The sequence below is a fragment of the Trachurus trachurus genome (genome assembly GCF_905171665.1).
Source record: "Trachurus trachurus genome assembly, chromosome: 21".
In the NCBI taxonomy this organism is placed as follows: domain Eukaryota; kingdom Metazoa; phylum Chordata; class Actinopteri; order Carangiformes; family Carangidae; genus Trachurus; species Trachurus trachurus.
The window spans coordinates 715,958-738,904 of NC_139899.1; the positions used below are offsets into that span (position 1 = coordinate 715,958).

The 22,947-nt window shown below is 41.4% G+C and overlaps 1 protein-coding gene across 3 annotated transcripts in view; it reads left to right on the forward strand.

Annotated features, from left to right (window-relative positions):
- Positions 1–22,947, forward strand: part of gulp1a (GULP PTB domain containing engulfment adaptor 1a) — a 102,852-nt gene that overhangs the window by 44,473 nt on the left and 35,432 nt on the right. Inside the window, exon 2 of one of the 3 annotated variants that reach the window (XM_083997185.1) lies at positions 1,052–1,137. Coding sequence is in view for 1 of the 3 variants with exons in the window: in XM_083997184.1 (XP_083853310.1) it covers positions 1,264–1,315 (52 nt within the window). In the remaining 2 variants the exon portion in view is untranslated. Of the gene's footprint in view, positions 1–1,051; positions 1,138–1,251; positions 1,316–17,262; positions 17,375–22,947 lie in introns of those variants that run through there. The other 2 variants (XM_083997184.1, XM_083997186.1) reach the window with 2 other exon arrangements.

The window sequence follows — 22,947 nt, forward strand, 5'->3', positions numbered from 1 at the left end:
TCTCTGCCCTTTACATCTGTCTCTGAATGTCATTCCCAACAAATTACACACAGGCACATTCATGATGATGACTATGCAGTGCTGCAGGGGTAACAGAAGGTAATAGAACACTTTGGTTCCTCATTTATCAACGTGTAGACCACACCAGTTGAATCCAGAGAAGAGTGCGTCCTTTACATCAAGTGCTAATTTAAACTCGATCATATTCCAATGTCAAGGCTAAAATATTCATATGGGTTTTTAAGAGTTTGCTCAATTCTAAGGTATTAAACCATAGAGGGAAAAAGAAGCGAAGGAGTGCAGATCAAATAAAAAAAGAAAACAGATTTATCCCTCTAGTGAACGCGCCTGGCTGTCAAGATTTTCTGTCTTTCAACACTGCATTTTTGAGAGTGATTGATCAGTGTTTGTTCGCTTTCTTTCAATCCATTAATAAACACTGACAGCTCGCAAATCTGCAGAGCTGTAAATTCAAGTGTGTAAATGAATGAAAAAAATGCTTTATTGTACTGGGGCTGGAAATAAAAGAAAAATATAAAAAAATATAAAGCAGAGTCAGCACCTCAGTCATAATGTACACAGAGAAATTATGAATGTAGTTCAACATATGTATGTCCTTGTCGTATACTGTTGTGCGATCCACACACTTCTGTTCCCTTACCGCCTGTTGACAGATTGACGTGGGCTGCACGTCAACTTGTAAATTGAGGCTTATCCCTCTTCCACTTGTCAGTCTGAGCTTTGATATTATATTATATTATTTATTATATTATAATTCAGTAGGATAAGATGAAAAAAAGTAGAAAAAAAATCTCAGTTTTGCTTGAAATAGCTTTTCGTTATGTGTGGGTGACAGCTGAAAAGTGTGCTTATCCCTCTCCATCTGTTTATATAAGTTAAATTAATAAATAGCTTGTAGAAACATAAATACGTGTATAGATTCCAGTAAATGCATTAATGTAAGTCGCTCCAGATGTCAGATGCATCAGTTCTCCTTCATCTCTGAGAGCCGGCTTCTTAATTGTGTTTTCTTGTCTCTTCTTGTCTACAGAAGATGCAGCACTAATGAGCATCCTGCAGCCTTTAGATGAGTGAGGCACAACAACGACATCTGAACATCAAGAGTTCACATTAACGGTAGGTCTACTCTCTTCAACTTGCTGCCTTCAGACGTTATCATCTCATATCATCACTATAATGTATGTTTCTGTGCTTGTGATCAGCGGGCATCACTGTCATTGTGGGAGGGAAAAAAGACAGTAAATGTCACATGGTGGCAGTCACACATCCACAGTTCCTGACACATTATTAGGATGTGAGTATTCTCCTCAGGGTTCCTTTACTGTGTGATATAGTATAGTCGGGAGTGGGCTGACATTTTGATGGCATCCTGTTGATCTTCTTTGAAAATATATCTATGCTTGTCGGTGACATTTCTGCTTTCCTCTTTTAAGAGCTACATTCAAATTCATACAATACTGGTAAATGTCACAGCATAAAATACTAGTGTACACAGTCAGTGGCTGCAGGATGACCCCCCCCTCTCCACATACAGTACCCCCCTTCAAGGATTTCTCATTTCAACCATACGATACGACTCATATGAACCAATATCAGAGTTAAAGGAGTTATTTGACAGTTTTGCTGTTGCTGTCTGGCCCCAGCGTAACATTTCAAGTTCAGTATCAAACCTCCTTCAGACTTCTGCAGCAGCACCAGTGTGACTCACTGTGGCCTTCTGTCTGCACTGAAGATGTACGGCTGCTCAGAGGATATATTATAATAAGGTTTTATCAGAACAGTGGCCAAAGCTCTTGTCAAGTACAGAAACCACAGCAACGAAAACTCATACAAAGAGCCGCTTTAAAATAACATAGTTTGTTCCGGCATTGAATCAATAAATGCATGAGCTGTTTGTTACAGTTTCAGTCATGTCAGACTGTGTTCGGCACTGAGACGTGTTGGCTGAGTGTACAGTCACAGATCCTTCCACCGTCTGCTTCAACAGCCTCTGTGCTAAAGCGTGTTGTTTTAATAAGAAGGAGCAGCTGTGAGCTGACATGACCAGATTCAGTTTAGTTTATCTTGTTTTAACACATATTTTTTATAATATATATAATATTATATCTTCCCCCCATTTTTAACTCATTTTTTTCCCCTCAGTGTACAGCCAGTGCCAGCGCTTTTGAGGATTTGTACTACTTTTCAGTCAGCCACAGAATATGTTGTGCTATGACTGAAATGACACAGAATATCTCAAATGAAAGGGGAGACTCTGTACTTTCACCAGGACAAAAAGTGAGTTTGTAGCATGTTCCACTTGTTAGTTATCGTCATTTGAATACAGGATGTTTTCTCCAAATTCAACATTCTGGGAGGAAAGGAGACATTTTCAACTCTCTTTTGAATCTTTTATTTTTGACTATTTTTGACTTTGCCATGATTCTCTCTCTGTGTGTGTCTGTCTGACCGTCTCTCTCTCAAATTACCTAAAAAAAACAAAAAACTTTTTTTTATTGGTGGGAAGGTGGATCAACGGAACAATTAGGCTTTTCCTTTGATAAGGGACAAAGTGCGTTCATGTTGTGAGAGACCCAGTTTGTTTAGATATTGTGAATACTTGAAGACTTTGATTACATGAAAACAAAGGATTCAACCAGGGTTCATATGTTTGATGAGACACTTGTTTGCTATGGTTACATGATGGCGTGATCAGGGGGCTTCTGGTCGTCCATTCACGGCCGGTGTACGGAGCGTAAGCTGCGGTTGGCTGCTGCAGTCTGCTCCCAGGGGATAGGTTGGATGAGTCTGTAGTCGTCACTTGTACAGTTACACTCTAGTCACATGATGCGTGATATGGCTTCCTTTCATCACAGGAACACCACAATTTGTGGCATGGTGGGGAAGGGCGCCCTCTAGCATAAACGGTGGGAAAAAAAAAATGTTGAAACTCACTTTTGGCACTGAATGAGTTAATGATGTATCATCCATTTTACACTATTATTCTTTATTAGTGTTGAGTTTGATGTTGTTGTGTATATACATTTGACTCAGAGTCTCAGAGCAGCTGAACATATAGAATCCAATGCACATAGACAAAAGCTATATGCAGACCCATCAGTGAACATGTGTACCGTGTGGTTGCACAGTGTGGTTTTCCATGTGCATAGCAGTAAATAAGTGATGAAAAGGAAAACATCACAGATCCCAGACCCTGTTAGAGCCCGGCTCCCTCACCCTCATCTCCCAGTTCATAGCTTTTGTCAGGAAAAAAAAAAAAAAAAAGAAAAGTCCCAACTAAAAGTGCTGCGTGTCGCCTTCAATTTGAGGCATTATTTCAGAGGCACAGTCAGGACAGACAGTGATATAGAGGCAGAGGAAAAAGAGAGTGCCATGCTGTACAGTTGAGACTTTGATGTTTTCGTTTCACTGAGAATGGCAGTATTGTTAAAAATGTGGTCTCTTTTTTTTGTTTTGTTTTGTTTTGCTTTTCGCACCAGATATGGCAATGTGCCTCTGTAGCAGCACCTTGCTAAGAGGATAGCATGTACTGTCGCTGCAAGTCTTTTATCATTTAAGTCCTATCTGAACTTCTGCGGGCCCTTTGGATCGCTGTGCGTGTTGGCTCCTCCTTATGCACTTTACCCACCGAGAGTAAACAACCCCCGAAAAATCTCCTCACACGAAATGTGAGAATAGAGCTCGACAGACTAGTCTGTACTCTGTACACTTAAAGCAGTTTAGTGACAGTAAAATATGGCCGTGTGTAAATGACTTTTATGTAGAAGCTGGGGACCGTCTTATCATGCAGAAACAGGGGTGTAGATTAGTGGTAAATTATTGAGGTAGATTTGGGTCATAAATGGGCCACGAAAATCCTTCTTCAAGATTTATGAGCGTGTCACATCAGTTAAAGTGCCAGTTTTATTCTCTCTGAAACGTAACCACAATCCAGAGGCTTGTTGCAAATGTAATGGGCGGCATTGCTATCACGGACTGTATTACACAACACTGGCTCGTCCTCTGACCTGATTCGATCTTCTTTCTCCCGAAATGTCCTTGTTTACTACGTGAAATCTCATTTTATTCAAAGAGCCACGCAGAGTCAGAAATGGTGTATTATATGGAGATCAAAGAGGGAAGCATTTGCCGGAGTTGGTGTAGAGACTCATGGCTGTCTGGGAAGCAGTGTGAGCATCCATTCATCATGGCTTTAGATGATGGCCCTTAAGAGATCCGTGTAATGTTTATCCAAACACACTGGAGGAGCTGTCATGCGTCAGGGTGGGGTTAGCTTAGTGTAGCATAAAGACTGGAAGCAGGGGGAAACGGCTGGATTGGCTATGTCCAAACAAGAAAATAAGAGTGCACCTAGCAATATCTTGTTTATACAAGCCATTGTTACCCAAAAAGACTACAATCAATCTTTTTTTAGATTATTGGTCCGACTAAGCGGGCGTGACCGATAGATGTTAGTGTTGTGGTCAAGAAGACCACCTAACCCAAAACCAAGTCTAGACCAAAACCAGAGCATACAGTACCAAGACCAAGACTTTGAGGGGGTAAAGACAGAGTCAAGACTAACACCAAGGGGGGCAGACCAAGTCCAATACCAAGACCAAACCAATGCAATACAATTTTCAAGACCACTACAGTACTTGTGCTCATAATATTCACGTGGCTTGATATTTACATTATTCTTCAGCAAAAAAGAAATTATGATTTTATATATCATATTTAATTAAGACAAAGTTTGGATTGAACAGAAGAACACAGCACAGAAGCTGCTGAAATCTTCTCCCACTTTTGACACAAGGGCAACCAAGTTTTTCAAGCAGATACTTTCATTGATCAATTTTAATTAACTTGAAGTTATTGAATTACATTACATAACCCAAAGTGAGCGAGTGACTGAGAGAAACATCTGCGATTAAAAAAAAAAAAAAGATGTCACTGCAGCCGTGGTCTTGAGAAAAAACTCTTGAGTCCAGCTTGACAGAGACCGGGTAAAAATCAGTCAGTCAATTCCAAGACAAGACAAAGACCTTGAACACTAAAGGTCATAGGTCAACATGCCTCTGCACACAGCTGGATAAACCTCCAACCAATCAGAGCAGATTCAGATGATGTGCGCAGGATGACAGAAAATATTTCAACAAATCTGGTTGTTGCAATTTTGCAGCTATTTCTTTGTTTCTGCTTTTTAGTGAAAAAGCCGTATTACAGTCTCTCAAAATCAAAGTGACAGCAAATCAAACAATAGCAGTCCGCCGGTAGCCGCCATGTTGCATGTAAGCAAAAGCCATCTTTGTCGTCAACGTGTTAAAAACTTGCCGATGTAAAAAAAAAAAAAAAAGTTTGTGATTTGTTCCCCTTTTTTCTGGGAATTGGAAGTCAGCCTCAACAGCTTCTCTTCCAGACATATCTGCAAAGCAAAAATTAAATTGCTGACAGGTTCGTCCGAGTTCACCCAGGCTACACTGTATCCATCCAACAAATACCTCTGTGCAGCTGTAGCGCCTGGGTTGCCAGATATGCCAGTGACCGCAGCTTTCAGTTTTCTGGACAAGCACAATGTTATTCAATCTAGCAATATCAATGTGAGGACAAGCCTCCAGGAAGCCGTGCAGGAGCGCTGTGCCCGGCTGGAGTTTGCCAAGAAAGAGTTCCAGCATGTTGCTCAATCTACTTTCAAAGATAAACTCAGTCCTTTCACGCATGTGATAACATTCAAAGAATGCATGCCATGAAATGTAGTGTTTTGGTGGGCATACTATGAAAAAGGTCCGGAAATAGTTTTAACTTCATGTCGCTGCCAAGTTAAATCAAGGTCTAGTATCACAGTAAATATTGTAGTTACTAGACATGGCTCGCTTTGAAAGCACAGGCCTGACCATTAAACACTTTTCAATACAGTCATTTCACAGTAAAAGTCAAAGTTTTTAATTCTATATTCACCGAATTCAACAGCTGAGAAATACATGTTTTAGTGTAACACGTTGCATTAGGTCTGTCTAAATCTGTATAGAATCGGTACTGACTCTTACTGCTCCTTCTCCAACAGAACTGTCACCTGAGCCTTGGCTGGTTAGCAGTTCAAGTTTTCTAAATTGTTGTCATTGTTGCTTTTATCCAGACAACCTCTGCCGTCTGCTCCAAGATCATTCCCCTCTATCAGCCATTGTCTGAAGCACAACTTTTAAAAACTTCTTTTTTTGCAGATTGAAACCACCAAACAAAGAACAAAGTGTGTTTTCCACAATGCATTTCAGCTTCTCAAGGTGCATTTCATCAGTCATGCATCTAAAAAAAATGATGAACAGTTCTAACGTGCTGATGAAGGCTTGGCTCTGTGTGAACGTCGGGGGCTTTCACTGTGATGGGGAACGGGAACAGCTGCTGCCATCACACACAAATAGTGTATAATTTAAAAGTGACTAAAGACGGAAAAGACAGAAAACAAGTCCACCCTATGATTATTATACAGGGAACCCAAAGAGGTACACATGGTGGAGGTAGAACTGGCAGAAACAGCCACCTGTCAATGTGTGGGATATGTTAGACTGCAAGAGTGCAAGTATGTGTGCTGTACTCCTAGGTTGATGTGTTGTGTGTTGTCTGGGCACTAACTGGAACACCTGACAACATGACGTTTTAAAGCTGTTCAGAGATTGGCCTTTTGTCAAAGTGATCTAAAGAAGCATAACTGGTGAAGTCATGATACAAATTGCTGAGTAAAGTATTGGGCTGAACCAGACTGGGCCCCACACTGCAAAAACTTCTTTCCAAGAATATTTGTCTTATTTCTTGTCAAAATGTCTCATTTCTAGTCAAAACTAATCTTTTTCCACTTAAAATATGGCTCATCACCTAAAAATTTACTTGTTTTTAGATCATTTTCACTTGTTTCAAACAAATTTTCACTTGAAATAAGTAGAAAAATCTGCCGGTGAAAGCAAGTTTTTTTGTGCTTGTAATAAGAAAGAAAAACGTATCAGCAACTTATCAGATGTTTCTACTTATTTCAAGTAAAACTATGCTTGAAAGTAAAAAGTGTCTAAAAACAAGCTGCTTTTTAATGTGATGAGTCTTATTTTAAGTAGAATGAGATTTGTTTTTGACTAGAAATAAGACAACTATCCTTGGTAAGATTTTGAGTTTTTGCAGTGCATGGGTCAAGGCCCATGCAGCCACCAGGTGTCTGCCAGCAAGCTCGACCTGCAGGGTTGGTTCCAGCGAGGTGTCGTGACTCCCCTATGTTGTTTAGGTTTTGGAATTTGTGATTGACAGTTTCTGGATTCTCCACTGGGACCAATTTGTCCTGGGAGACCCCACCATGATAAGGTAGTCAACTTTGGAAGGAACCCTAACACTGACCCATCTAGATCTAGGACCACTCTGCAAACCGGGGGATAATTGATTAATGTACTTTTTGTGTCTATCAGACATTGCACTCTGGGATAGAACATGAGCTGCAGCTACATACTGTACCTAACTCTCTCTGTTGTATCTGTGTGTGCACTGTGGTAATGTGACATTGCACTAAACATAATGGCAAACTCGTTCGATGGTATAAAAGGAGGCAGTCACTTATTTACTCATTTATTTATTCAGCAAGCTTAATCACTTATTAAAAACTTTCCTATACCAGCTAGTGTAAAAAGCTTTTAACCCAAGTAGCCTGCCATGCAAGCTTCATGCTTGGTGTCTCACATAATCTAATGTGAGTCAAATTAACAATAGCAATCAACCTCATTAATTTGCCATTGGTTATTAACATTTTAACAGTAATGCTACTAGATATAATACTGGAATCCCTTCCGTGACATCTAACCATCTCTTGTTTTTCTATCATGGTGAGGCAGAATGTCTTCTCTTCTCTCTCTGATTTTGCTGTTACTATTTTTGGGAGCTTCCCAAAGTGTGTGCAGTTTTACTCCTTAAATTGCACAACATGACAAATGAATAATAACTCAATAATATTTGTGTTCTTCAACACACCACCTGGTGCCACCCCCTGCCTACAATCTGATCTTACAGCAGCACATTTCTCAAACTTCCTGCAAATTGAATCTCACGGGTAGAGAAAGCATTTGCTATTTGGTACAATTCATTAACCTCCCACCTGCTTGCAGTTTAGAGATAACTGGTTATTTGGATTATATCGTCTCATGCACAGTAAAGCATAAATTATTGAGTGCAATATAAATGTCTGATTTTGCTGATCCCTGTTGGGATCCTCTGGAATTATTATTGCTTCACATTGCAAGTCTGGTGCAAACAGTAGAGAACCAAAGGTGATGCTACTCTTCCTCCTGGTATAGGAGCAGTACAGCATTACTCCTAATAGCAGCTCTATGCAGCTTTTCAGTATAATATCACCTTTGTATTCACTTAGTAGCATTTCAAAATACTCTGAATATATGTGTGGAATACAACAGCATGTGTCTTGCACAGATATTTCGACCATGGCTGTGGCCATTTATTGATCTAACTTTTTATCTCAAATCTTAGTGACCTCTGGTCAGATCATAACGAAACCTGGAGGGATGGAGCATCTTTGGATTCAGTTCCGTGGCTTGAAAGATAAGTTAATCGGCATTAACAGAGACACCATGAGAAAAGGTCAAACACTGTGCATCATAACTCAACTGGCACACGATTATAGTGATTTAAAGAGACACTTGACCTCAGCTCTGTGTCAATCTCTACACTGATTGGCCTCGTGGGTTTGATAACAAAAAGCCAAAAGTGTGATCATGATGAAATATTAGCTACATATTTTCTCAAGGTTGTTTTGGCACTGAATGGCTACATTGGCTCTATTAACAATGAAGTGAACATGCTGGCATCCAAGGCTTGATGGAGAGTTGTAACTGTCTTTGTAATGGTGATGGGTTTATCAGTTAAGAATGGATGAATCTGTGAATCAGTGACATTAATCGATTTATATGCGTGTCCATGTCTTTTGAAAATACAGTTTCTGTCGAGTCCAGATACCTCAGAAACAACATGAATCACTCATAGTCTTGTTTTAGCCAGTAACCACTGGTTTGGTCAGCTGAAATGACTACTGTTGACTACAGATTTTGTCCAGTTCCCAGAGAAAGGAAACATCACCAAAAGTGTTGATGTTTTTTTTTTTTTTAAAGTGAGAGTATATGTCCTGAGTAGAATCTCTTAGGCTTTAATGTCGGGATTTGACTGGAGTTATTGGTTATACGAACTCATTTCTGTCTCACAGCTCTGACTCAAGCAGCAAGCTCATACTGCACAGGCCTTGAACCAAGTTTCTGATCTTCAGACTTAAGTCAACTGTGGGAGGATTTGAAGAAAAGATGGTGTGAATTTATAACCCGTCAGCGTGTCTGCTAGCTCACAATGATTTTTTTCTGTTGCAACAAAAACATAGAAAATATACCTAACAGATATCAAGAGAGCCCAGCTTGCTGCTGAAATGCTTCCAAAAGCCAAGGTAAACTTTCATAAGAAAAACTTGATTTTTTTTTGTTATTGTACTTAAGGTCAGTTCCTCTTGACTCACTTCAATAACACAGTGGCATTTATGATGGGAGTTTAATATCTGTGGAGCACAGCAGCAGTTATATCTCATCTATGAGGAGTCTGTGACCTAAAATGACAGCACTTTAGTGGGTCCCATCAGATTGACAGGTTCAGTCCAAAAGGCCATAAACTGCTCTGATTAGCTCATTAAGAATCACCCTCTGTGTTATGACTACAGCACAGCTTTTAAATGGCTAACTATTTTCTGAATCACCAAATATAAAGAACTGTGCAATTAGTACGAGCTTCACATATTGCAACTTCAGAAAATCACACAAACAAAAGCTAAACTAGGAAAACATCTTCATCAATTTAATACAAGTGCAGAAGAATAGATTTATATACAGAAAACACAACCAATTACAGAAACAAGATATAAAGAAAATACAACCAATTAAGCGACATCATTGGTCACATGAGATATATTAACGGCGTATGACCTGAATCCTGTAATATCAGGGATGGATTTAAAATCGAATGAATGGTATTATATATATTATTATTATATTATGTATATTATTGTTAGTCATTTTCACTGGACACCCATTGGTTACCCAGCCTGGTATACCAGGGGCTTATAGGGCATGTGATGAACATGACTTTTCATTCTAGTTTTATTTTGAAATCCTGAGAGATAAAGTCCTGTAGCTAGTCACTAACTTTGTGTGTCCTGGACAAGTAACGATGAAAAGAAAGAATGTTTCTCTGTATCCTTTAACCTTTACCGTCAGTTGATCTGTTGTTTATTAGCTGTATCAACTACATTTCAAATTTCAAAGAAGAAAAAAACATCTTTTATATAAACAGTTAATTCATGATAGAGATTAATCTTCCTGCACAAAGTAGTTTTCAGTGGGTACTTTTCACATCTCTTATACTAATGGCACAGAATAAATCAGCTGAACCAAAATGAATGCCCAACTGGCAACAACTTAAGAGGCAGATGGGGCCCTTTTGTCGAGTGGAATTTGTCTTTTCCACATTCCTACTGCGGAGAGGCTACAGGTGAATAATGAAAACAGTGGAACTTCACTTAATTTATTCACACCGGTTGCGAAGCATAAGAGCCGACACGACATGACCTTTTGGCTTGTCAGGAGCATGTGTAAAGCTCCACAGTGACAAGAGGAACATTAACAGAAGACCCCCCTCCTGCTTTAACCTTGTACCTTATGATATTACATCGCTTGTCTCTTTTAATTACTCTCCCGGAAAAATAAATAAATAGATAAATAGTCCATGACCTGCTCAGTTTCTCTCTTGTACAGTTTGCAGGTAAATAGATTCCAATATGTCACTTTTTTAGGAAAAAGTAATTGGTGCAATCATTGTGGCCTTCTAATAACTAACCATGTAATATGTAGGATTGGCCTGTAATACAGTGATATTGTGTCTGCAGGTGTTTAAAATAGCAACAGTGTCTCTGTCACCGTCATTATAACAATTTCCCAGCACTATTTTTATCCAAGTGTCTCCTCAGCACCATTGTGTGTGTGGTTGAGGAGGCTACAGTGTAGGTATTTAGAGGCGATCATAATTACATGTCCTGTGACAGCTTCTTCTTCCCTTAGAGAGGAGATTGTTCCACGCCCCCTGAATGACAGAGAGAGAGAGTCAGCAAAACACTGTGTTTCAGTTTGATGGTCCACTGGGCCACCAATGCAGTGGAATTTCCACCAGTGCTTCCAATGGACAATGTGACTGACAGACACGCCTATTGTCCATGTGTGGGTGGGTGTGTGAGAGAGAGAGAGAGAGAGAGAGAGAGAGAGAGAGAGAGAGAGAGAGAGAGAGAGAGAGAGAGAGAGAGAGTGAGGGAGAGAGATAGTGAGACAGAGACAGAGACAGAGAGAGCATGCCAAGGACCGACAGTGCAAATCAATCTCAAGCAACAGCACAAAACACCACATTGCAAATCTTTTACATCACTGTTAAAACTGTAAATGCATTTTCGTTTTCAATCAAAATCATTTAATGATTGAATAATTGAAGTTCAAATATTAATGTAGTATGACATGCCACCTTGTGATAAGTATGACAGCTCCCTCAGAGCCTGAACATGTGACTTTTAATCAGCTGGTTATGCTGTGGATAGATTTGGGGATGTATCATTGTTGGAAACTGTTTACCATCCAACCCAATAGTGTTAAAACTGTGTAGCAACACACACTGTAGAGATTTAGTGTTTGTCTATTGACAATGTGTAGTGACAAGGCAAAGCAGCCATGTAGCTCCACTTCCTACGACAAAGACAACAAGATAATGGACTTTCTACTGAATAAGAAAATTACGGAGCCCCTTAGGGGACATGGGGAAAAAAAATGGTGGGTGAAAAAAAAAGGATGAAGTTTCTCGAAATCCCGCAAAAGTTTCTCAAGATCCCACAAACTTTTCTCGAGATCCCGCAAAAGTTTCTCGAGATCCTGAGAAACTACATCACAGACTGTCTTTCTGTGAGCAGATGAATACATAACAGATCTATGGACATTTCTCACTCCAATCATGCTTTTAGTGCCGTAGAGATGTGTTTACAGTTCATACATGATATTGCACTAAAAGCATCATTAGAGTGAGAAATGTCCATAGATCTGTTATTCATTTATCTGCTATGATCACAGACAGACAGTCTGTGATGTAGCAAAAGTTTCTTGGGATCTCGAGAAACTTTTGCGGGATCTCAAGAAACTTCATCCTTTTTTTTTCACCCATCAATTTTTTCCCCCATGTCCCCTAGGGGGCTTCATAGAAAATAAATGAATAAATAGATAGATAAAATAATAAATAAACACTGTCAACAAAAATCACACGTATAGTATGTGCAGTGTGCTTTTATAATGATTTAATTTCTCTGTCAAAAAAGAATCACAGATCAGATGTTATGTCGCTGCAGTGGCAGTGGTGTACATATTCAGGATCCACCTTGATCTAATCTTCTGCTCTTGATTGCAGTTGATACACTAACTGAGATTCTGATCTGTTGTGGAAACGTGTCAGTGAAACTTCTTGGAGCAGCTTCAACAGGAGGTTGCTGCCTGGCGCCGGGATCGACTGTATTTATTCATGAACACAGAGTGAAGCTGTCACTTCCTGTGCGTGCTGCCAAAGATTTTCCTGCATGGTTGGCGTAAAAATGGTCAAACACGTTGGAAAAAAAACCAAAACACAAATATAAAAAGAAAGAAAATCAATGTGAGAATTAATCTGACATTTTGATTAATCTTGGCTCCGATAATTCTCTCGTTTCAGCTCATCAACCGTGAGGATTTGGGAGATTAAAAGATTGACTGATGAAAATAACTCTTATTTCCTGTCTGAGAATAGTGAGTGGGTTGTTTCTATAGTTTATATTTAACCGGTAAGAAAAAAAAAAAAAAAGTTGGTGTTTTTAAATCCCTCCATAGAGCTGAGCAGCGACTGCTACAGTAGCGAACACATGCACTGTTTTCCTACTACTGTTGCCCAGGGGAACATGGATGAGCTCTGTGGGGAGAGAATCAGAGCTGTAGTGATGACACTCTGCCAAAATTATACAGCAGAGATAAGCCTGTTATATATTTACCCAGTTATACTACCTTGACTTTTTGTCCTGCAATACCTTGTGGGCTGGCTGGAGCATCGCTGTTTACACTTTGATGTTCACTCGGATTCACAGCAGCACTTTGCTTATTTAGAAAACACAGATCCAGTTTTTAGTGATGTTGAGCAACAGCTCTGGGGTTGACTTCATTTCTCAATTAGTGGGTGGATCACTCTGGTCCAGACTGAAGTATCTCTGCAGCTATTGGCTGGATTAGTATTTTTGCACTCTGTACAGACACTGCTGGTACCCAGACGGTGAATCCTCAAGACTTGTTTTCTTCCCCAGACTTTGCTTCTTGTGGCACCATCAGGATGACATTTGAGATTTAACTGGATCAACCTTTATTAGAGTGCCTCACATATCCCTACCCTTCTCACAATAAATGGTGATACCTTTGATGAACCCTCAACTAGTCCATCACCAGATTTTAAATAATTTAATTACTGGTGTCCCAGATGAGAGTTGACTTGATGGTTCTTCCTCAACGTGGACGGGGTCGTCATTGCACGGCGGCTACGGTCGCTCTGTCTCGCTCTCTTTTTTCGACCCTCTCGTCAGCTCCAAACTCACTTGTCTGCACCTGGATTCCGGGCCATGGTGTGGTTTTCCACACAGCAGTCAATTAACTCACGTGACAGAATAACAACAGTCTCAGTCCAGATCTTTTCAAAATTAGCGGGTTTGATTCTCAGGTCGTGACTCTTCCAGTTACAATGCTTTTGCCAATCAAATATCAGCAAGAAAAAAAAGAAGATTAATTCAACCTACATTAATGGATGCATATGTGTATTTGACCCAATTAAATCATCATTGCTGTCTTTGTTGAAAACAAATGCACATGTCCAGGGTTATTGGTGAGTGATAGTGAAAATATGCACTCTGTAGGGGGAGCTCTGTAGAGAAAAAAACACCGGCCAAAACAACAAAACAAAAAAGTTGCAAAATTCCCCTTTAAACTCAAAATAACCGAAAATTGACTTCTACAACTTCTAGGTTCATTATGTACTAACCATTCATTTTAATATTTTCCCTCACTGAGCTTCAAACCCAAATGCAGATTAAATATAAATCATCTCACATCATTTACACTGAGATGTTGCCTCGTGTGGCAGCGGTGGATGGAAATGATGGTGTTCTTAGCTGTAGTCATCATAATTTTTTTGGCACGGCGAGCAGTTCTGGGACTCTTCTTCATCTCGCCAACTGGAAAAGGCGCAGGTATCACATACACACTGCTCTTTTGCATCGCTGCTTAGGTGAAGCACAAATCATGTGGAGGCTGCAAATCTCAATGAAAATCCTCTGAGATGTTTCTCATTGAGATGCGCATTCCTGTTTCTCCACCCACACACACACACGTCCCCAGTGAGGGATGAAGTAATTGGACTCTGAACTATAAATCTGTAAAGACTAAAGAGCTGTAAACATCACAACTGGACCAGTCTTCAACTGTATTTTTTTTCTACTTTATCGAATATCGTCCAACTGGATTCTCCTTCTGCGTTTTACCAGTTCGACACGAAACGAGGGGCTGTAGCCTAGTTACTAAACAAAGTCAGAAAAGATGACTCATCGGTATTGTTTTCAACTGTTGACCTAGATGCATTCCTGTTGTTGTGCCTGTTGTGTTGCTGTTTTCAACGTCAGAAAATGGATGAAGTTTTATCTTTGTGCACCGTAGGAGCTGCAGCCACGCATTTACATACCGAGAGAAAGAAAAGAGTCAACTTTCACTTCATCTGTTAAATGAAGTAGTTTCTTTCCTCAAGTTTTTCTTTTCTTTTTTTTTTTTTTTTTTACCTTTTTTTTCCAAGTTTAGTTTAGAATGTGTGTGTGCGCGTCCTCCTCTGTGTGTGTGTGTGTGTGTGTGTGTGTATGTGTGTGTGTAGCATAAAGGGCCCCACTTTCCCGGAAAGTGTCTGGGCCAGCCACTTTCCTTACACCACCGCAGCTGTTCATACAAGACGCAAACATGAAATGATACAGGGCAGAGCAAAGAAAAAGCCTAGAAAAATAAAGTGTGAACAGTCCAAAATCCTGAGACCCCTCCCTGTCTCAAAAACTCTCTCAGGCAGAAAGCAAAAAAAAGAAAGGATTGTGCTGGCACCACCAGCACCACCACCCGGGGCCCTGACGGAGCTGAAGCTCTAACCAGATACTTTTAAAGGAACAAGAACAAGAGGTGTGCTCTCCTTTTTCTTTGAGTGGCCTTTCTAAATTAGCTGGCGAGCGTTCGTGACCTTTTGTGGTTGTCGTTAAAAAATGACGGTGCAGGGGATTTCTCCACTTAAAGGACAATTCCGGGGAAATTCAACTCGGGGCTGTATTTTCCTAACATTTTAGGTCTAAAAGAAGGAATCTGAAGATTTTCAGTTTAATTTCTCCTGTTTTGCGGTAGTTGTGTCTGTCCCTGCATCGCCATGGCAGCGATGAATGGATGCAAATTCCGCTGCTTAGGCTGTTTACATCCCTCAAAGCTGCAATTTTTTTCCACAGACAGCGTCAGGTGGCGACTCAAACATGCACCGACAAGTTTATTTACTTCAAGCAAGCCGACATGTTTGTAAAACTAGATCTAATTCAAATTGACGCGCTCGGTGTGTTCACGTGCAGTGGGAAGCTCCCGTTTGTGTCATAAACACAGGAATATCAACTCTTGACTTGCTTGAAGTAAATAAACTTGTCGGTGCATGTTTGAGTCGCCACCTGACGCTGTCTGTGGAAAAAATGCGTTTTTGAGGGATGTAAACAGCCTAAGCAGCGGAACTTCCATCCACTCCCATTCATCGCTGCCGTGGCGATGCGGGGACAGACACAACTACCGCAAAACTTAAAAATTAAACTGAAAATCCTCAGATTCCTTCTTTTAGACTTAAAATGTTAGGAAAATACAGCTCTCTGAGTTGAATTTCCCCAGAATTGTCCTTTAAGCCGCTGCATTTCCCACTCACAACATTTTACCACAGCTCTGTAAAGCTTGTGTACAACAAAACACACACACAAAGCACTTGGCTCATGTTTATTCACGTTGACGCTAACGCACACATGATTTAATGTACTGTAGGTCTGAAGTATGCACATTATATTTGGATGAATGTCTCCATTGTTAGGGAACCCACTGAAGCTCAGTATTTAAAATTCCACTTGAGCTCTGGACCACAGACAGCTGTGCATCTCCTGCATTTTTTATGAAGATGTGCGGTCCATTGATATATTACTCTTTATTTTAATAACAAAACTTCACCAGACAAGTTCATGTATCTTATCTCATCAACATCATGGGGTCAGAGGCTGTGAGCTGTCTCATCTACTTTTTAAAAACCTTTGTCAACCTTTGAAATCATGAATCAGCTTCATATGAAGTTCTTCATGTTTTTTGATTCTTGATAAGTTTTCCCGTCCTCACGTCTCACTTCAGTGAGACACTCCAAAGTCAGTGTGGGATGTAGAGTCGGACACGAAGCTTCCTGATTACACCACAGGGAGTAAACTGTTTCATGATGTTTTTTTTTAGATGCAGAGACACAAAAATTCCGTGTTCCAGCATCAAAGACGCCGGCATCCTCCACTGTTCATCTCTGTGTGATTAAAAAAAAGAAGCATAATGAAGAGCTGGAATCGATTGTACAACAAACACACCCACAGCCTGACTTTTCAGGAGTGCAGTGGGTAAGAGAGAAGTGGTGTTATTAAGTTGACATAATCTCACAGGGAGGCTTCCAGGGCTCTTTTGTGTCGGAAGGAGCGCTCTGACTTTTTTTTTTTTACTTCATAATGTTTTGGCCGTGCTGCTGTTTTTGATTGATGTCAACTTGCTGACCTAAGGCTGTTGCCAGTGCACACAGTGTGATGATGAATCACACACTGCAGCAAAAGGGTCAGACTGCAACCTCTGGCATGTTAGCTTTTATAGGTCATCTCTGGTATGCCACAGAAACGGTTCCTGTCGAAAGGGGTCTCTCTCTCTCCCTCTCTCTTTTTTTTTTTTTTTTTTTTTTGCACATGCAAAAAGAAAAAACTCCTAAAGAATCCACTTTGGACAAACTGTGGGCGGAGGAAGTCGGGTTTGAATGTCAAGTATCATGTGTCTAGGCGAAAGCTTCTTGTTGAGTTTGCAAACCCCATCATCTCTCCTGACTGCAGTCCTTAGTGTAGCACCATCTGGCCCACAGCTGAAAACTATTAGGATCTGCTGGAACTTCCTCTTCACTATTCCTCTGCAGTTTGAAGGCAAGTAAGCAGCTTTTATCTCAGCTCTGTTGTTGTTTGCATGTTTCTCTCAATAGAACTTTGTTTTTCTCTCTCTCTTTCTCCCACGTAAAAGGGTGAACGGTGCTTTTTTTGTTGCCTTGATAAACTGTGTCAGGGTGCTGCATTTGATCCACAGGAGTTAAAGTGCCAGGCTGAGAGCAGGAGAGAGGGAGCGGGAGAGAGAGAGGGAGAGAGAGAGAGCGAGCCTGGCTTTTAGATCAGACACCAAGACAACCACGGTCGATTCAACTGAGGAATTCTGAGGCTAAATTCATAAAAAAAATTTTAAAAAAAGATTGTATTGGCGATGTGTTTTGCTGCGCTTATCGAGTGAGATTCCAGAGCCGGGGCGAGAGCAAAAGGGAAGAAAACAAAGGATCTTTGTTGATTTTCTTTTCTGAGGCATTATGTTGGGACCACAGTGGCTGCGCCGCTTCTATCCCATGTTAAAAGCCTGCTGCCTTTAGTGCATATGGGTCAGATTAGTGTGTGGCTGAGAGCCATTTAGAAATGGAACATTAACTTTGCTGTCTTTCTTTCCTTTTCTTTTTTTTGTCTTTTCTATTTTTTTTAACAGTCTTATCTTTTGACAAACTTTATCTATCGTTTGGATTCTTTATCTTTTTTTGTAGATTGTTGCTTGGGTTTTGGAGAGATGACTGCACACACAGGGTCAAAATAAGTTGTGCTCTCCCCAGCTAAGCACCGAGCCTCTCCCCTAGCTGAATTCCAAATGTTTGAGTCACTGAAGGTGAATTCTCAAACTCTGCACATGTTTATTGTTGCACGTTTGGAAAGATATTTTAAGTAGATGAAGTGCTGCAAATTCACAATTCACATGTCATGGTTGTAGTGGAAGTGTTGAAGCACATTACACAGTTTCTTACTGTGTTTTCCTTGTTAGCCACTATACTATAACTGCAGCCTGTGCTTTTAATTGCCATTTAATTGTGGTTTGTTCTTTGCGTTTAGCCGGAATTAGGCGGATAATTGCGATGTGAAGTCAACTGAGTGCACTATGCGGATCCTGTTCTTGAGAGAGTGTCGGCATATGTGCAGTATAGTACATTATGTGCACGTATACACACAGGAACTAAGCAGATGTAACCCGGTGCTTCCACCTCAGTGGGTAAACATCGAAAGGAGACGGAGGAAGTTTACAGCTCAGTGTAAAGTCTTTGTGTGTGTGTGTTTATGTTTGTGTGTGTTTGCGTCTTAGGGTTCGGCAGCTCTCCCGAGGGGGGAGCTGCTGGAACACCAGGCAGGAAGTGATTAAAACAGGCTGAACACGGCAGCTGTCAGTCAATGTGAGCGACATCACAGTCAGGTGTCAGGTGAGGCGCTGCATTACATCACAGGGCGCCACAAACAAACAAACACAGAGCGATAGCCAACACCTTTCTGCTACACTGTGGCTGCCAGACTGAGGCTGCTCTTTGCTTTTAGAGCTCACACCTCTTAAAGGGACGTTGTGTAACTTCTCCTGTTATCTATTCACGAAAATCGATTATGTCATTCAAAAGTATGTTTTTCATTAACTCATTGAGTGCCAACCACATATCATAACTCGGCTTTTGCGAACGGAGTTCTGCATGTGGATGCAGCGCAGCTGCTCTGCTCTCACCCGCGAGGCTCCAGCAGCTCAGAGCCGAAACAGGAAGCTCTCAGCCGACAGTCCCGCCCGGTCTTCATCTGGAGCAACACCGTGTCCTCCCCAAGGTCCTCCCACGGTAAAATGTGATGGTCTCTCGGCCAAAGCAGACCGGCACCACCGACCCGTACCACAGAAGGACCGCGACCACCGGTGGGGCCAGTGTTCCCGACCTGCTGTGGCCCAGAGACCATCACGTTCCGGTGTTCCGGACCTGCTGTGGCCGAGAGACCATCACGTTCCGGTGTTCCGGACCTGCTGTGGCCGAGAGACCATCACGTTCCGGTGTTCCGGACCTGCTGTGGCCGAGAGACCATCACGTTCCGGTGTTCCGGACCTGCTGTGGCCGAGAGACCATCACGTTCCGCGGCGAGAGGCTGTGACACGGCATGATGCGTTTGTGTTATTGTTGTTTAGTGGCGCCCCCCCCCCCCCGCCCCCGATGGTGGTTTTGTGAATAGAACAACAATTGTTGTATATATTTATCTTATACGAGCCCTTTGATCCAGAAATGCGAGTGTCAGAAGAGCGACAGGCACAAACAGAGCACCTTTCATAAAAGACACTCTATCTCCTTTTCTAGAAAAAAAGCAGGGATTTTGGTGAAACCCAGCCATGTTTAGCTTGACTTTTCTCAGGAACAGAGGCACGTAGAAACAAACGGTTTGTGGTCATTTGAAGCAGAAAGTTAAACCCTTCAAATGAGCTACAGTATGTGTTGGTGGCAATAATATAGAATACACTGTAGCTCTACAAAAATCATCAAAAATGGTCTAAATTGCCGGTACACTTGACTAAAACTTTGGAAAGGAGCGCGGCACTCAATGAGTTAATCAGTAATCTCCCCCATCAACAAAGTGAAGTGTTCCTTTCAGCTCTGAATGAGCCGTTCATATCATTCATATCTCCATGGAGCGGGTAAGCTCGGTGCTGCTGCCATGTGGTGTCTCCATGTTTTTACGTTCAGTGGCAGCGTGACGGTAGGAAACCACGGAAACTCAGCGGAGACACCGGAGCTGTCGGCTCAGGTGGAGGTGGCATCTGTGAAAAGTCACCGTGGTAACGCAGTGAGGAGGAATGGAGCGTTACACTGATGCTGCATTCACCTGCAGTCGGGCAGACGGCCGTCGCTAACAAACCAGATGTCACTTTAGTCACAGAAGTCCAGAGAAAGCTGGTAAACAATACGACATCACCATGACAACATATTGTCACGTGTATTGTTTTGCCAGACCACTTGTTTACATAGAGGCTTGTTTATTCCGTTACCAGCGGCTGTCGTCCGTCTGCCGTCTGCCCAATTTCACGTGAATGCAGCATGAAAAATACGATTGAGTTGTTTGCGATATACAACCGCAACGCTAGATGGGAGTAATTCCTACATAATGTACCTTTAATGGTAGCACATGTGTTAAATGATTCAGTATTAGGGCTAAAAAGCCTGATGATTTTTTTTTTTTGCTGTCATCCATTGTACTCTAAAAATCCCAGTATGCCTTTTTTTAACACACTGCTCAATTCAGAGTATGTATTTTCATTTTCTTTTTAAATAAGTCCATTTTAGCTGAATTTCTCAGGTGCACCACATCCTCTGAGTGCCTGTGGGCACTCTGTGGGTGAAAATAAGTTTTTCTTTATTTCCATAATGGGAATGAATGAGTGGCTGTCCAAATCCCTTCCATACTTCGGGTCACAAAAGATCCACACTGACACTCCTTTTTCCTTATATTTGATTAAAAAAACAGAACACTATCACATTATATAAAAAGCAAACACCATTAAAGGGAATCTGTATTTTGCTAATGCTTTTTTGAAGCAAAAACAAAGAGACACTCAAGTGAATAGGATAGTGGTCTCAAACAATTTGGACCCTACTGCATATCTTTGAGGAATAGTTGCTTCTCTAAAACTCTAAGTACTCAGTACCGAGGCCAAGGTCTGAATGTGGTCGTCCAGATTCTGCAACTTCTGAGTAGTTTGCTGCTGAGATCTGCAGAATCCACTCTCCTGATCTTTAGTGAAATGTAAATAATACTGGCGTCCTTGTCCGTCCGCTCATGCTTTGCTTTCAGCAGTGGCAGCGGCGGCACGTTGACCTGACCTGTAAATAAGAAACACAGTTGTGTTTTTTTCCTTCAGCAGCGAGCAGAGATATTCTGTTTTGGCAGACTGAGGAATGTCCCAGTCCCCACCCTGAAGCTTGTTCCATTTAAACCTTCTCCAGCCCTTTTCCCGAGCCTGCGCTGCAGCAAAACATCCCCGCGCTGTGGGAACCCACAGACATACATGGTATCTGCAAACTGCATTGCCCCTCAGTTCTACTGCATGTGCCTTTCATCCTCTATGTGCCTTATTACAGTATGTGTAATGCACAGCTCTGGGCTTTCTCAATTTTCGGCTCAAGGAGACAGTTGTTAATCGATGCGGAGGCTCTTTAACCCAGATTCAGACAGAAGAGGAGCTGTGTGTTTAAGGGTTGTTTGTTGTTGTCGACAGCTCCTCCAGGCAGTAATTAAGATATTTAAGTCACCATCATTTTACTGTGGCACCTCACTATTACTCAGCCCTAAACAAATCACCTATTAACCTCCTGTGTTAGAGTGATCAATTGGTTTTCTCATTATCCGGTTCTTCGGGATTCTTTCTGTGTTTTTAAGAGCATAACTTAAGAATGGTGTAATTTATGTCCAACTCGTAATGGGTGTTTGTTGCAGTGGGAGATGATGAAACAGGGGCTAATAGTGTAACAGAGGAAAGCTGCAGCACCAACCGCCTAAAACATGGTTAAAACAAGTTTTAAAGGAGACATATTCTGCCCCCTTTCCACAAATTAAAATAGTTCCCAGGTGTCTTAAAGACATGTCTGTGACATGCGTTGGTCAAAATACCTCAAGGATCAAACATCACAGCTCTTTTCATCCTCTCTAAACAGCCCTGTTCAGAACGGCTGGTTTAAGTGTCTGTCCCTTTAAATGCAAATGAACCACTGCTTGCCCCGCCCCTTCTACCGGTCCCAGGTAGGGGTGGTGAAACCTTGTTACATCACTGGAAGACAACTGAGGGAACAGCTCGTAAAACCACATGGATTTCAACCTAGGGAGTCTGAACATTACAGATTTGTTTGTCAATTCTCACATTTTGGGAACCGGAAGACAAGACAAACATTTAAATATATGTTAAAGAGCCTTCAAAAAGTGATATTTCCATAATATGCCCCCTTTAAATGCGGGACAACCAAAGCCAATACATTTAGTAGTAGTTTAGTAAACACTGAGTGTGTTTACATGGACATGAGTACACAGGGAAACTTGGTTTTCCATATCCTTGTAGACCACTGTGGCTTCTTGCGAGTTTGGCGCTAAGATGGCATTGCAGATACGGCTCATTCATCTTATATCTTGCAACAGGAGAATAGAGCGACAACAAATATCCACGTCCTCACCTCTGACCGCTGTCTGCCTGTCACTGCCACCGCGTAGGACGAGGGAGAGGCGGAGGGAAATACACAGCCATGACCGGTGCTACAGGGTCGTGTTGATTGAGTTCACGGGTGCTGAGTGGAGGGAAAACTTTCAGCTCATCTTTTCGTCGACTATGTGACATATGTGACTTTATGTGATTTTTTCCATTGCCTGTGCCTGTGCAGATAGTCGCGGCTATCAGAAACCAAGAAAAGGGTTTTATATACCACATTGTCCCGTATTCTCTGAGTTCTCCAGGTAGCAAAACCAGGTTTTACAAAAGTGGGATACCGGCCTATCAGGATGTGATGTTTACAAATCTGATCATGACCAAGTCTGTGTAAACATACTGACTGTAAAAACAATGACCCATGTTGAGGTTCTTTACCCCAACCTTGTTTTCAATTTTGCTTTACTTAGTTTTTAATCCAGGGTTGTTG